The 16865-nt window shown below is 43.6% G+C and overlaps 1 protein-coding gene across 2 annotated transcripts in view; it reads right to left on the bottom strand.

Moving 5' to 3' along the window:
• Window positions 1-1181: 1181 nt before the first annotated feature.
• Kdm5b (lysine demethylase 5B) overlaps window positions 1182-16865 on the bottom strand; it is a 73317-nt gene continuing 57633 nt past the window's right edge. For both annotated transcript variants that reach the window (XM_034512744.2, XM_076941235.1), the window contains exons 19-27: window positions 16253-16608; window positions 14545-14683; window positions 12982-13161; window positions 11872-12030; window positions 8823-9308; window positions 6388-6499; window positions 4999-5153; window positions 3338-3658; window positions 1182-2812 (exon numbers count right to left, since the gene is read on the bottom strand). In XM_034512744.2, the coding sequence (XP_034368635.1) occupies window positions 2675-2812; window positions 3338-3658; window positions 4999-5153; window positions 6388-6499; window positions 8823-9308; window positions 11872-12030; window positions 12982-13161; window positions 14545-14683; window positions 16253-16608 (2046 nt within the window). In that variant the 3' untranslated portion in view covers window positions 1182-2674. The remainder of the gene's footprint in view (window positions 2813-3337; window positions 3659-4998; window positions 5154-6387; window positions 6500-8822; window positions 9309-11871; window positions 12031-12981; window positions 13162-14544; window positions 14684-16252; window positions 16609-16865) is intronic.

The raw sequence follows: 16865 nt of genomic DNA, 5'->3' as shown, positions 1-16865 counted from the left end.
GTCCTCTCTCTTGCAGAGCCTCTCAAGGGAGAAACTCAGTGGCCAGTTTATCTTCCTTCTCCATTTATCCAACATTCCTCCAGGGCAGCGTTTCTCACCCTAACGCCGTGGCCTTTAATACAGTTCCTCATGTTGTCGTGACTCCTGACCATAAAGTTAATATTCCATTGCCACTTCTGCTACTGTATTTTTGGAGACAGTGGTTTGCCAAAGGGGTTGTGACCAACACACTAAGAAGCACTGCTCTAAGGTATCAGCAAGCTTTAGAGTTAACACATAAAATATTTTGTTTTTATAAAACCTCAGTTTGTATCAGGCACACAGGTGGCCTCAGTTGAAAGCTGAATGTCTTCGGTATCTGCAGTGTTTGATACTGCACAAGGTAGGATACATGAAAGCACTTGCAGGACTGAAGCAATCCCAGGTCTCATTTGATTTTCAGATTTGTTATCAACACACATAAACAAACAAAACAAACCATGATTCCGACTTGGGAAGGGGACGGTTCATATCTCCTATCATATCAGCAAGACTTCTAAGATCAGATATACACAACACCACAAGGTACACATGAAAAGCTGGTGAAGGGCACATATACAGCCCACATGGTAGAGTGCTTGCCTGGCATGCAGAAGGCCCTCATATTTGATCCCTGGCACCACATAATTTGGGCACAGTAGTGTGCACACTTTAGCCACAGAATTCAAAATGTAGTCAGAACAATTCAGAACGAATTCAGAAGTTCAAGGTCACTCTTAGCTGCAGAGCTAGCCTGGACTCCATGAAACTCAACTCAAATGAAAGAGCAAAACAACTAGGAGGGAGCTGGGTGGTGGTAGTGGTGATGCCTGGCTTTAATCCCAGCGCTTAGGAGGCAGAGGCAAGTGGATCTCTAAGTGAGAGGCTAGCCTGGTCTTCAGAGTGAGTTCCAGGACAGCCAGGCCTACACAGAGCGCAGAGGGTGAAAGTTCTCAGACTGTTTCAGCAGCAGCCCATCTTCTTTAACACATATTTACTTCCTTGCTTGTGCTAGGCATGGGAACTGGAGCCATGCTTGTGCCAGGCAAGTGCTCTACCACTAAGGTGCACCCCAAGCTCAGTTATGCCCTTAAAAGCTTTCTTTCATCCCCAGACAAGAAGAGACATCACAGCATCTGCAGAACACTGCAGAACACTAGGAGTTATTCTTAAACAGATTTAATTATCTGGATTGCATAGGGGACAGTACATTTAAATTTTTGCTACTTCACAAACTGCTTTTTGATGTTTTATTAAAGGTCTGCTAACCCTGCTCACCATCAGGCTTACGCTATAAACAGTGAGGGAAACAAGTGTTTGCAACAATTTAGGAAAAGTGAGCAAGAGCCTGTCGTTCTGCTCACCAGGAAGTCTCCCTCTCTGCAGAACAGGGTGAAACAGGTATGGGCTGTCCACCACCAGGAAGACCAATGAAATTACATAGATGGGGGAGAAATCCCAGGCAGGCCCAAGGTTCCCCTCAACTGATACAATAGAACCAGCCTTCTAAGATGATGGACCATAGCAGCTTAACTCTCAACCAAACTTCCCTGTCAATTCAGATACAATAAAAACATTCCAGAGGAGAGCTGTCTTATAGTCTGGAGTGATTTGGGGATCAATCCAACATTCTGAGAGCTTACTGAAAAAGAATAGGGCTTGAAAGACTGGCTCTGGTCTTTGAAGACAGGGATTCTTTATGAGTGGGGCATGAAAGTCACAGACCCACCTAAAGAATCAGTCTCCTTGAGCAAACACACTTCTGCTACAGCCTGCCTGGAACAAACAAAAAGCAAGCAAGCCCTTCTGGTTCTGCAGGGCCCACAAGGTGGAAGGGCAGAAGAAGCTGTAGTCTACTGTTATAATAGGACCAAGGATTTATTATTCCACAATATAAACTGCAACATTTGATACATTCTACCCAAAAAAAGGGAGTGGGGGTGGGGAAGAACCGAGGAGGGAGAAAGCCAAAATACAGCCGTGGCGTTACTTACAGCGCAGTCTCTTTCTACGTCACTAGTTCAGTGACACCAGAAACTAGACATTTGCTTTCTGTACATTAACCAAATGCTAAAGCACCAACACACTGTTTAGAAGTTTGTTTTGTTTTAATTCCAGCCACTGAAACCAACATAGAAGTTATTGCTCAGATAAATAAACCTAGCCTACCAGAAAGGAAAAAGAGAGAAAGAAAGGAACAAAAACCCCAAAGTGAAAACTTAAAACCCCCCAATGTGGTGACAGGGAAGGAGAGGCTCGCTCAGTGAGGGTGACTGGAATCCTGGTGCCCCTCTGGCCCTGAACTGAGTTGGACTCTGAGGCCGGTTTACCCAGGCACAAGTACAATGTTAGCTGTACACAAAAAGGTGCAAACTCCAATCCCTTCGAAACCAGTAGAGACCCCTGCAAAAAACAGTCAGCATTTGAACTTCAACAACCACAAACAGCTTTTAAGGAAAGAATTACAAAAAAGTGTCAAAAAATTTTTTAGTTGTTTTTTCTTTTTTTCAAAGAGTTCTGGAAAAATGATCCCATAAGGAATAGAAATAGCACCGTGTACAGGCTGGCTCGATCCCAGTCCTGTAGCTTTGCTGAGATTGAGGAAATCTTCTTTATTGGAGTCCTGAATTACATGAAGTGAGTGTGTGTTTTGTTTTTACTTTCGGCTTGGTGCGTCCTTTCCAGTACAGCGCACACAGATGTAGTCTTCTTTCTCTGCCATCTCTGGAGAGACACCAACACAGACCTGGTGAAACCACTGATTGCAGCTGCCATCACACTGGACCCAGTCCACCTGGTTACAAAGAGCAGGGAGATGGGGTGTTCAGAGGAAAAAATGCCATTCAAAATTGGGCAGGCCAGCCTCAAGATATTCAGGCCATTGCCACTGTCCCAGCAATGGGGCCTCTGGCACAACAGCTAACCCCAGGAGTGTAGCTGTTCCACCGCCAAAGCCACCGAGGGAGGGAGGCAGAGTCACTCTTCAGGTTGTGCCTGCTTTGGGGCAGACAGTGCTGCCCTGTGACAGTAAGCACAAGGGTACTCCATCAGCATCCCCCCCACCTTCTGAGCGCCGGGACGGTGAAAGCTGGAGGAGCAAGAGAAGGAAAAAAGGGAGGAACGAGAGTTTCTTCAAGAAAAGGAGGAGACCCAGGACGATGTTAAAAGCAGAGATTATCAGGAGGGGAGAACTGAGCAATCCACTCAGATCAGCTCAAAGCAGACAAGCAGAAGAGAAAGACCCAAGGAGATGAGGTCTAGCTTACAGGGTTTCTGAGTTAAGGGAAAGCACTTCCTCTATGGCCCAAACCTCACTGACCTCATCTCCTTCTGGCTGCAGGCAGCTCGCAGCTGGACAGATGGCATCTTCGTCCTCAGAGTCCTCCTGTTCAGAGTAGGATGTGTCTGAGGGCAGGGAATGCGTTTCAGCATTACGGACTAAGTCATAGCTACGCTCTCTTTCTAACTTGAAATTGTTCATGTCCTTGGGGTGACTCAGTTTGATTTTCTTCTTTTGGGGGGTCCGCAGTTTTTTAACTCGATCCCACCGTTCGCTAGGAAGGCCTTCTCGTTCTGGGCGTCTTTTCAGTTTTCTATCAAGACTGTTGATTGCATCTCGTTTCCCTCGAAGGCAATCATTCTGGGTGGGGGATGGCAAATTCAATTTTAGCTTTCAGTTTGCCCATTATTAAAACTAATGCAACTACAGAAAAATATACAAATGAAAACCCAAATGATTCATGGAATACACTGTATCCTAACTGCCACCACCATCTCCATCCACAGCCTTAGTCTTCACAACAACCAATTTAACTCCCTTTGCTTGTCACTGTTGGTAAACTGGGGATATACTGGGAAGAGTATTAACGATATCATTAACCTTCAAGGCAGCCTGATAGCACCAGGAGAGAAAAGACATGCACAGACCGCTCTTTTCACCAAATAAATCCTTAGGTGAGTTACTGGCTACATTAAGCATTTGTGAAGGCTACAGATTAAGCTGGCTGTGGTCATTTTCAGGGTACCTTTCATAAGGATCTTTTCCCTGTGGCTTCAGTCTTCCCTAGTATGTTTTTTATCCTGATTATGTTCTCAGGGGAATTGTGTGTGATGGCTCCTTACAGAGCTGGAAGGGAGCAGAAAGTCTTTAACAGTGCTGAGACATCCAGGACCTGGGGAAATGGCTCAGCAGTTAATGTGTCTGCCATAAAAGCAAGAGGACCCCAAATTCATGTCAATACTCAGTGGCTGCGGTGGCTTGTCTGAGGTTTCAGCCTTGCAAGGCATCCCTGGAAAAAGCTGGCTAGCAAGAACAGCCTTTCTGCTATCTGTGAGTCCAATTGAGAGATCCAATCTCAGTGAATCAGGTGGAGTGCAGTCCACAATTCTATGCATCAACTTCAGGAATGGCATCACAAGCGTGTGTGTGTGTGTGTGTGTGTATGTACACACATGCACACCTGTACATACACATGTGAAAATATGCACATGTAAGCATACCACACAAAAATACACATGAAAGGGGCAGGGAGACATTCCGGTCTTTGTCAGGATCTAGGATCCTCAGCCACTACCCCTGCAGTACTGGTTACCTCTGCCTACTGGCTGAGAGGGATAAAGAAAAGCATCTGTTAGCTAGTATCTTGAAAACATTTCCTCACAAAAGGCCCTTTCAACTACAATCACCTTTTCATCTTTATAGCAATGCTTCTCTAGAGGAAAATAATCTACTTCTCAATACTGTCATATGGGAGAGATAAGAGAAGTTCCCTTAAAAGGCAAAAAGAAAAATTTAGATGCAAAGATTCAGGACTCAAATCTAAGCTGTGACACCCAAACTGCTGGTGTCCAGTGTCTGTCCTCCTGTAGGACAGAGCTGCGAGGTACAGCTCTTGGCTCAAAGACACAGCCATCTTTTTTGTAAATCATTAGTCAGAATGACACCACCAAGCACAAGCTGCAGATCTTTGGCTCACTCACCTTCTCACTGCTGGCTCTAACTGGTGAGCTTCGGTCAGCTTGCTGAGCAGAGCTTGGCTTCGTAAGTAAAGTCTGATAAAGCTCCTGAATTTCAGGAAGGGATACCTGGAGCAACTGTGCCTCCATCAGCAATTCATTAACTTCTGGACTCAAACCTGTTAACAAGCACATCCAATCAGAATGGGAATGGAGACATTTAATACAAGCCCTGGTGAGCCTGTCAGGTATCGAAGACCATCTCCACACCACCTTCCACCATACCTCCTCTAACTGCAGTCAGTTTGGTAGGTTTACTTAACGTACCTAAACCACAGTATAACACAGAGAGGCTAATGTAGATTCGCTAACACTTCTGGGCACAGGGGAAATGCCCACTCCATTAGAACTGACACCTAGAGCATGGAGGAGAGCAAGGAGCTCAGATCACATGACTGAACATCCTGAGGATAGAGATTCCAGCTGAAACTTTTAGGCAGAATTCTAAGAAATGAGGATTATGAATCCCAGCACTTCAGAATTAGAATTAGGAAGATCAGGAGTTTATCCTCAGCTACATAGAGTTTGTGGCCAACATTAGCTAACAAAACCCTCATCCCACACGCATACACATGGCATGAAGAGGAGAAAGCCAGGTATAATCGCACACTCCTGTAATCTCAGCACTTGGCAAGAAGTGCCTGGACCAGAATTTCAAGATCATTTTCCAAGGCTGGAGAGATGGCTCAGAAATGAAAAGCACTGACTGCTCTTCCAAAGGACCTGGGTTCAATTCCTAGCACTCACATGGTGGCTCACAACTGTCTATAATTCCAGTCCCAGGAGATCTGACAGTCTTTGTAGGTACCACATACACATGGTAAAGACATACAGGCAGGCACCCCATAAACATAAAATAAAAATAAAAAAACAAATGTTTAAAAAGGAGATAATTTTGACTAAAGATTGAATTTTGAGGCCACTCAGGAGGGAAAGGGGAAGGAGGTAGATATTTTCAGTATCCTCCAGAAGTTGCAAACAGCAAGGTCGTCCATGACGTAGCATCTGCCCTAAACACATGTTGCTTAGTGCTAGATGGCACAGGATTAACTCTTATCCTTAAGTGTAATCAAAATATATCAGAATAGCTGATGCATTCTGGTACCCTTTGCATTTATAGATCTTCAAACATGACCATCATTATTAGAAAATGTACAGCAGCAGGTCCTCCTTGCTTTGTAGTCCAGAGGCCTTGAACTGTAACCACCCTGTCCCCGCCTCCTGAATGCTCACGGACCACACATGCATCACCACACCTGTCAGGAGAACTTTAGGATACCAGATCATCTCTTACAAAGACCTAGGCCAGATGGCCTGTTACTAGCTAGGAACAGTTTAAAATAAAATACAAACCATGGAGGGGGATACAACTCTGTCCAGTAGAGAAGGGAGAGTGTAAATATGAGGTTCTGTTGTCCCAGTCATCGGGCAATGAAAATGATGTTGGGCCAGGAGGTTGGGACACCTGATGGAAGAGAAACACCTTAATTCGAGGCTTTGGCTTTTTTTTTCCCCCAGTAAGTCTCCTCTGGCATCTAAAACCTGGCCAAACCCACCCTCATGGAAACAAAGCCATTCAACTTCCCAAGTTAGACTGACCTCAGAGAAACAAAGGAACAGATCAACCTTTCAATCTTGTATAACTCAGACAACATGCAACAGTCATGAGCTAGGTGGTGGCTTACACCTATAATCCCAGCACTTGGAGGTAACGGCAGGAGGATCAGGAGGTTGAGGACATCCATGGCTCTATGAAACCCTGTCTCAAAAACCAGCCACAACTTTGTCCCTTCCCTTTATCATCAAATTAAACTCTCAGCACACTCTTGGTCAAGAAGTGCAAGGGACTCTGCTGCTGGCTGACCAAGCAGCAGCAGATACTTAATCAGGTGCTATTGAGAAGCCTAAGGAGGAAAAGCTCAAGTAGGACAGGCCATTTACAGTCCTTACACCTGTGCCCTGTGGCTCACCTAACTCCTGCAGCCGTGATCAGCTGAGCATAGGAATCATGAACCTTTCCTCCTCCACCTTTGTCATGCTGGGGGTGAGACCTCAGGCAAACATATGAGGACACATCTATCCTCAAGCTGTTTAGAGATGCAGGTCCAGCCTGGTCTAAACTCCCGTGTTCAAGTGATCACCTTTCAGAATAGCTAAGGACGCAGGTAAATAGCCATATACCCAGTTCGTAAATATCTGTTACAGAAATATATTGGGATAGGGGGCCATCAAAATGGCTCAGTAGGTAAAGGTGTTTGCCATTAAGCTTAATGACCTGAGTTCAATTACCAGTCAATTTCACAGCATGAAATGAACTGTTAAAAAAAATAATAATAATAAAATAAAGGGGCTGCAGGGTTGGCTCAGAGTTAAGAGCACTTGTCCCAGCAGAGGTTCTGGGTTCAATTTCCAGTACCCACATAGTGTAACTCCAGTTCCAGGGGATCCAGTGTCCTCTTCTGACCTCTGTCAGCACCAGGCACACATGTGGCAAACATACACACACATAAATAACAAGTCTGAAGAAAAAGGAGGGGATTAAATGTAAAGCTTGACTCTGCCACTCTATAACTGCACTCTCCCTCACTATCACACTCTTCCTGCAGCCACATGCAGGAGATACGGGGCCTGACCATCTGTAGGGTGGCTGGTAGAAGGATCTACCGCTCCATAATAAGACGGTAAACAGGGGAGACAGTTCAGAGACAGTTCAATTTGTAAGGTGTTCCTCATACACAAGCATGAAACAGCTCAGTTTGATTTCCAGCACCTACACTGAAGCAAGCAAGCAGACAAAAACAATGAGCTAGGTATGGCAGCATATGTTCTTAATCAATCCCAGCACCAGGGAGTAGGGGCAAGAAGGTCCCTGGAACTCACTGGCCAGCCTGGGATTCTAGTGAAGAAACCCTGTCTTAAAAACAAGGCAGACGCCGGGCGGTGGTAGCGCACGCCTTTAATCCCAGCACTTGGGAGGCAGAGGCAGGTGGATTTCTGAGTTCGAGGCCAGCCTAGTCTACAGAGTGAGTTCCAGGACAGCCAGGGCTACACAGAGAAACCCTGTCTCGAAAAACCAAAAAAAAAAAAAAAAAAAAAAAAAAAAAAAAAAAAAAAAAAAAAAAAAAAAACCAACAACAAGGCAGACAGCTCCACAGAGGCCTACACATACAAATGTGCAAATGCATCCTAACCCTTCAAACACGATTCTTCCTTAAAGGACAAGCAAGTGGTGGCTTCCCTTTCCACCATTAAAGGGAAAAATTCAATCAAGCAAAAATGTATATGCATAAAAAGTATATGCATAAACCATGCATATAGACTAACAAAAATGAAGTAGAAGAATGATTTATCTATAGAAGAGGCACACATGTACACAACAGAAACAGCATGTCTAAGAAAGACTCCTGACAGTGGGGTGCAATTCAGTTCCTCCAGTGTCTGACCAGCACACATGAAGTCCTACTTTCAGTCCCCAGAACCAAACAGTCCCACATGCCCATAGCCCTGGCACTCAGAAGAGGCAGGACAGCAGTTCAAGATCATCCTCACATACGGTAACTTAAAAAAAACCACTCTGGGCTAGCTGAGACCTTTCATCGAAAAACAAAAAGCAAGGCCAGCAAGATGGCTTGCTGCGTAAGATCAGATTTGCTCAGAACCCACATACGGTAAAAGGTTAAGCCACTGCCAGTAGGTGCCAGTAGGGGATGGTATCAGGAACAGAACCACAGAGCTATGCAGACCACAGTCTTCCCCCCCCCCCCCAAAAAAAAAAAACACAGGCTCACCTTGTCTGTCGCTGATGCCTGTCCTGTTGAGGCTGGCCATCTGCTAAACAACAGTCCAGAGCCCACTTGGTCTTGCACAAGTTTTAGATTCCCTGAAGAAAGCAGTTGCTGGGCTCTATGTTGCCAGTTCACGGTTCTTTCAATCATGTATCGGAGTGCATCTCCTTCAGGAAGACGAACTCTTATACGCTGTAGGGAGGCCAGGAGAGGCAGAATTTTCTCTAATGGAGGCTTCTCTGACCTCCGACAGTGAGGACAAAGCCAGACTCGGGAGCTTTGTGAAATGCTGGGCACTGCCACACAGCTAGTATGGAAAGCGTCCCTGCAGAGCTCACACTGGATCATAGGAGTGGCTGGAGTCTTCCGACACAAGCAGACTTTCAGCTCTCCATCTTGGACAGGTGACAGCAATTTCTCTTCATTGGCAAATCTGAGTGACTGCAAAGCTTCCATCTCTCGTAGGCGAGCTTCCCCAAGAGTTGCCATCTGAAAGGGAGTTAGCCATCAAAGACACTGTCACAGAGAACTATCCCTCCTCCACAACTCAAGATCCTAAAGGCTAATTAGATGGACTCCAGAGTAGATTATCTTCATTCAAATTCTGTGTGCAAGCTCTGCCACATTCTACATGCACAAAATGAACAGGACGGCCGGGTGCAACCCAACAAGGTCTATGATGAGACTCAACGGAGATATGAGACACAACACTATTTACTTAGCAACTACTTAACGCATTGTACTACCTGTAGATTTATTGCCTAGAATATTTACTTCTCTGAAAAGACTTTGTCTGCTCACTTCTGCTCTTCTCCACCTGTATTCATTCCCTTAGATTCTGTGGTCTTCTAGAAAGGCACGGGAGACAAAAAGTCTTGAGCCAGGCATGCTAGCTCAAGATTGCAAGTGTGGCACTCAAGGGGACTGAGTGCAGCCAGAGATCCAGCCTGAACTACAATGGGGCTGGAGGTGGGACAAGGTTGCACAAGCAGCCACTACAGAGTGGACACTCTACATAGCACTGCTGTTCACTGCTAAGGCACCTAGATGCAATGAACACAGCAATAATAGGCTATGAAATTAGTATCTGACCAACAAACAAACAAACACGTAGAGCTGGCTGGGGCTATGGTTCAAGAGTTCTTCCCTAGCATGCACGAACCACTGGAGTCCAACCCTAGCACTCCATAAATTGGACATGGCAGCACATGCCTCTTAACCTCATGAAAGGGCTTGAAAATACCTAAGCAGGGTCAACTTCACAGTCTTAAGACTCTCTGATACTTTGAACACATTCCCTCTAAACACCACTTACAAGGTATCCATAAACAGAACATTTACAAGGTCAGGCTAAGTGCTTACTAGATACTAGGGATCTGTCCAAATTAACTGGCCAGGTATCTCAAGGAAAAGGACCAGGAGAGAACAGATACACTGGTGAAACACAAGAACCAAGCCAGATCAATTATGATTCATCAGATGAGATGCCTGAGTTATAAGGATAGAATAAATTCTCCATTACCTCTTTTCAAATTTTCAGTAGATACACAAAGGAGTTTTATTTTTTTGGAGGAGCATCAGTAACAAACTTATGACATATTAAAAATAACATGTATTTTTGTTGAATGTAATGTTCATATAAATGGATATGTACATATGTATGCATGTATATGTTATGTGTTAATAAGGCCCCTCCCACAGCTCAGCAATGGAAATCAAATGAGGACCATAGCATACCCATAGACTATGGACACAAAGCCAGAAGCAGACACTAGAATCTGTGAAAAATAATGCATGCAAAGTTGGCATAGGCATTCGTGTATTTCAAGGAGAGAACTACCACTTTCAATGAAATCTTCATAAAATGAACCACCTGAATGGTACTCAAGTAGCAGCCACATACAGACATACATACTGTAAGGGGGGGGGGGGGAACTTTCCAAAGATTTGACTGTCGACTGTCTTGAATAAAGAACAGGCTCTAGGTGTCAAAATGTATATGCCAACCAAGGCATTTTCATGTCAATGTCAGACAGCTACTAGAGAAAACACTTTGTGGTCCAAAGAGAGTCCATTCAGTCTAGATCCACAGTCAAGTTGCTGTATTTTGTCTACTGCCACTGTAGACTACTCTGACACAGACTAGTTTGAGTTGGTATGACACACTGACTAAGCTCACCAACAACACACTCCCCAGAACGTGTCCCATTGTTCTATGACACATAACTATCTTCTTAGTTACGCTCCACATTTTGGCAAGGGTTCACCCACTGGTCTAGCTCAGCAGCCTATCCGTCACACAGCTGAGCCCTCTCACCAACACCCGTGTTCATTAAGTGCCAGCCCTTCTTGGGGACTGTCTTGAACAATGCTTACAAAGGGTGGGCAAGACTCAATTATTCAGTATAACCTTATTTCTTAACTGTTTCTGATAGCGTCTCTCCCTGTAGCTCTGACTGGCCTGGAACGCAGATCCATCTGCAACTGCTTCCTGAGCACAACCTAACCTGGCTCCAGTATGTTTTTGATGTGTTTCCTGTGGCAAGTTAAGAAGTTAACTTTGCAGTTCCACTTTTCTGGCAGCCTTGACCTCCTTAGTATTTCTAGATAATCCATAGGCACTCTCAATATTCAAGACTCAATTTGAGCTAGGCATGGTGACTCACACTTTTAATCTCAGCACTTAGGAGGAAGAGGCAAGTTCAAGGACATCATGGTCTACAGAGTTCCAAGACAACCAGGGCTACTTCAAATTTTATGCACCTGTGGGAATGTTTTGTGTCTTATGATTTTGCAGAATTCAGGCAATCATTAATGCCAGGCAAGGGCTTTACCACTGAATCAGACCTCACCAACTTTAACAGCTATCTTTAACCTTCACAATTTTCTTTTTTTTTCCTCCACCCCGAAACTTCACAATTTTCTAAAATTCTTTTGGCAAACTCAAGCACTTGAGTTTTCAAGTTATTCTACTAACGACAAGACTATTCCTACATAGTCCTGAATGGGTAAGAAACTGCCCTCCCCCAAAATAAGAAATCCTGGTACGCACAGCTGACGAAGTCTCTTTGCTCTCAGTCAGAGCCCTCTCCAGATCACACAGGCTCTCTAACTTGGTGCTTCTCTTCTTCCCACTTGGCAAGGGCTCCTTCAACTTTCTCTGTTTCCTTTTCAGCCCCAAAAGGCCAATGTCACACCGAGGACAAAGAACCTTATATAAGAGAGAACACAGACAATGGTGAAACAAATTTCAGATTAGACAAGTTAAAGGCCTGAGCAGTGCAACACAAGCATGTATGTTTCTTACAGCCAGCTATTTTCTCTGAAGCATGCTGCCTCTAAAAACTCTACTCATAGGCATGCAGTCGTAACACACACACACACACACACACACACACACACACACACACACACACAAAATGATTAAAAAAAAGAAAAAAAAGGGACAGGAGGGAAAGAAGCAGGCTCCAAAACCATAGCCTTTTATTCCAGATTTAATGAATCAGGTGAAAATGATTCCAATGATAATGCACAGGCACCAGCTTACAGAAAATGTAAAAATACTCTTAAGCTTTTTATGAAAACGTGGTGTTGAGGTCATATCTCAGGTTTACTAAAAATGCAAGCACTGATGGCTCAGTGCTTAAGAGTTCTTCCAGAGGACTGGAGTCCAATTTCCAGGACCCATATGGTTCACAGGTGTCTAATAAGGGACAGACTGCTGCTGCTGCTGCTGCTGCCTTCCACAGGCACTACACCCAAATGGTGCCCACATATACATGCAGGCAAATCATCCATAAACATAAAATAAAACAAAGGTAGTGAAGCATAGCCAGGTTTAGAGTCTAATTTGAGCATAAATAGAAACCTTTACACAGCCAGGTGTGGAGGTGCACACACCTGTAAGCCCCAAACTTAGAGGCAGAGCAGAAGACTGCCATAATTCAAACTACCTGAGAACAGAGAGACTCTTATCTTACACACATACACAAAACCTAATGAAAAAAAAAATGTTCTCAATTAAATCCTAAATGAAGCCAGAAAACATTTAAAAGTTGTTTAAAATGACTTATGATAGATCCAAGGAGTCACTTTTGCATGCTATAAACTGTATTCAAACTAGAGATCAAAGTTCTTGCACATAAGCTCATTGCAAACTTACCTCTAACAGAGAATATGGAGAATTCTCAGGCAAGAATGTTTTAGCAGCACATTCTTTCCAAGCATGAACCTCAGCTACTAGCATTTCCAATCTTGGTAAAGAATTCAGATGAACTGGGATAGATCGTCCTCTTGCAACAAGTTCAATGAGTGTTTCTAACACTGGCACACGTCCTCCTGCCTAATAAATTAAGAAAGGAATACTGTCTACGTAAAATAGCAAAAGTACACTTCAGCCTAGCTCACAGTCAGTGACTCCGTGACTTCAACATGTTAAGTTCAGCAAGGGTGGGTGAGGGAGCGATGAGCAACACTTATTTTTCACTCAACACTTAATGCTAGGCTCCTAAGAATAAAAAAATGTGACACAATTATCTCTTTTGTCTGTTTATTTATATCCATCTATAAACTTTTTTATACCTATAAAGTCTGTCCCATTGATTCTGATGAACAGTATGAAAGAAATTTCCCTCAACAGAAATATCTGTACTAACTCAAGAGTGAGTTTGACTTTCATTTGATCCCAATTCATTTATTTGTCTATGGTGACTTACTAAAACAATTCAGTACAAATTACTCCGGAAATTAAAATATAAGCTAGAAAGTCCAATGTTTCTTAAAACATCAGCACATAGGGTGGGGCGGTGGTGGCGCACGCCTTTAGTCCCAGCACTTGGGAGGCAGAGGCAGGCGGATTTCTGAGTTCGAGGCCAGCCTGGTCTACAGAGTGAGTTCCAGGACAGCCAAGGCTACACAGAGAAACCCTGTCTCAAAAAACCAAAAAACCAAAAAAAAAAAAAAAAAGCACATAGAAAATCATGTGCTAACCATTTACTTAGATACAATGTTCTAGTTCTCATCATTCTGATTCAGTATGTCAGGGATAGGTCCATGGGTAATAAAAGGGGGGACCATGAAGAGCAGAGGAGACCCACTGGAGGTGTCTAAGGAGTAGGAGAAGTTGGGGAAACTGTCAAAGAAAGATTTATAGAACTGTGCTGGGAAGATGGCTCAGAGGTCCCAGGCTGGATTCCCAGCACCCACATGTAACTGTAGTTCCAGGAGATCCAACACCGTCTTCTGAACTCCTCAGGAACCAGGCATCCATATATGTATCCAGCCACAGACACACATACAGACACAACAGTCATATACAAGAAAAAGCAATCTAAAAACGGCTTTAATACATTTATGAACTAAATGACAAGTGAGCACACTCAGGACAAACAGCCACACTGTCCTCTGGTGCTCATGTACACACACACAAAACAAACATCACAACCAAAGACAACACAAAGATAAGGAACAACAGCTCTGAGAAGCCAAAGGAAAAAAGTGTGCAGGCCACAGCCATACATGTCTGAGAGCTGTTACATCTTTAGCATCAAGGGTCACAGACCCAAGGTTGGGAGGATTATAGCCTGCTCCTGCCTTAGCATGCCTATCCCTCTGCTCCTCCCTGTGGTCAGACTGTTAAGGCCCTACCCAGGCCTGTCCAGGTAAGAGGAAGCCACATCTAACTGAACATACAGACTCAGGACATTCTTTTTCCTTCTCAACCTACCTGCAATGCATCCACATCCTGAACCCAGTCTCTGGCTCTCTGCACAGAGTCCTTCAGGACTGTGCCATTGGGCAGGTAGGCAGGAATCTCCTCCATCTCTTTTACTGCGGTAGCAAGGCTACTCAAAGAATGCCGTGGTCTGTGAAAGCAAGACATAAAGACATTTCAGAACTGAATTTTTCTTCTCTCTTTTTTTGAAGGTTTATTTTACTTTGTGTATGAGTATTTTGTTTGCATGCACATGTGTGTGCACTACATGCACGACTGGTGCCATGATCCCCTGGTACTGAGAGTAATGAGCTGCCACATGGGTGCAAGGAATTGAACTGAGATCCTCTAGAGGAACAGTTAGTGCTCCTAACCACTGAGCCATTTCTCCAGCCACAAACTGCAACTTTCTTATAGATGTCAAAAGACTAGGAAAATCATTTCTAAAGAAATTCATCACAAAAAACAAAAACAACAAAAAAAACCCTTTAATGGCACTGATCAATATATATCAAATTAGCTCATTTTAAATAAGCAAGATATTGAAAGCAAGTAAGGTTTTCATCATTTTAGTTTACATGTACATGCAGCAATGCCTTGCAGAGGGCACAGGAAGCCCTGGAGCTAGTTTCAAGCAGCTGTGAACTTGTGTCCTGCAACAGAGCAGGGGGCACTTCAAACAGCTGAGCCATCTCTTCAGCCCCAGAGTCTAAAAACACAATTAGTTCTACATGTTCCCAATTTTTTGAAATAACAAAGTTCTAATGCAAAAAGTAACTTACTAATACTAATAACTGGTGATTTCTTCTATGTTAAGCTAGAAAAAATGTTAAGAATCAGATAAACTAATAAAATTTAAATTCTCTAAAACATTAACATACTCAAAGCACAATAGCGAAAATTTTCATACCCTCTCAGCTCAATGAGCACTATTTTAAGAATGTAAAACATGTGTAACCTAACTTTCTAATGCCTATGTTGTGTACTGATCCAATAAAGATCTGCCACAGAGAAGGACGGGTTAGGAAATGACTTCGTCTTCACCCCTGGCACAGATGCCTATCACACCTCTATCTAAGGTCTAAAACAGATGCAGCATCTAGACAGACCAAGCAAAAGGAAACATAATTTTTTCTACTGAAAATACTCTGTATTACATCACTGCACAGAATGAACACATCAATTCTCAAACACTTGTCTTCCATGATTCTGGATTCTATTTATTTTGTATGTATGTATTTATTTATTTATTTGTTAGTTATTTACTTTGTAACAGTTTTCTTCTTCCAAAGATAATTATCAGCGAAGACTACAGGGAATCTCATTCAACCTCATCTTTACAACAGTCACTCCCATCTAAGTCATTTATTTCAGAAGCAGGAAAATAAGAAAAAATATTTTTTTTCTCTCATGAAACAGGATCTCACTATGTAGCGTGGGGCTGTCCTGGAACTTACTTTGTGGGCAGGCTGGCCTCAAACTCACAGAGATCCAACTGCCTCTGCCTTCTGAGTGCTGGGATTAAAAGTGTATATCACAAACCCTGGCTAAATTTCTTTACTTGTGTGTCAAAGCAAGCCAGACAGATCAGCTTTTTGCACAAGTATTCTACAAGGACAGCAAATGTTTATAAGCTCTTGCCAAACAATGGCCTCTGTGTCCTACACTTTAACCAAAGCTCTAGAGACTCCGTTGTTTGTTTGTTTGTTTGTTTGTTTACCTTGCTCGGAGGAGACTCTTGGCTTTGTCATCCCAGTGCTCTGACACTGTTAGCAGCTCTTGCAGGCGGGCCATAGCTTTCTCCACAGCAGAATACGGAGCCAGCCCCACCCCCAAGTCTATGAGTCGTCTCATATCATCCAAAGAAAGGGAACTAGAGTCCAAGCAAGCCTGTTGAACCTCTTCTAGCCAACGGGCCTGCTCTAAGCGAATACGCATCTCAGTGAGTTGTGGGAGTTCAACATCAAATTCAAAGCTGACATCCAGCAACTCCTGTAGGTCAGCAGCACTAGGCATTTCCTCAGACAGCAGTTTCTGGCTTTGCTGTTGGAAATCTTCCACACGATTCAAGAGATCCTGAAAGAAAACAAAGGTAAACAATAGAAGCTATGCTATCAAAATAGAAGTTCAGTGCGTAGTCTTTTTCTAACTTAAAATCTGAAGTTCAGCAGGGCAGTGGTAGTGCACAACGTTAATCCCAGCACTCGGGAGACAGAGGCAGGTAGAGCTCTGAGTGTGAGGCCAGCCTGGTCTACAGTGCAAGTTCCAGACGGCTACACAAAAAACTGTCTCAGAAAAACAAAAAAGAAAAAGGTGCAACTTTCTTCACCAAG

Source organism: Arvicanthis niloticus, chromosome 10 (genome assembly GCF_011762505.2).
Source record: "Arvicanthis niloticus isolate mArvNil1 chromosome 10, mArvNil1.pat.X, whole genome shotgun sequence".
NCBI classification, from domain to species: Eukaryota; Metazoa; Chordata; class Mammalia; order Rodentia; family Muridae; genus Arvicanthis; species Arvicanthis niloticus.
Note: the sequence above shows the minus strand (reverse complement) of the source record. Positions and strands in the feature narration are given on the sequence as shown.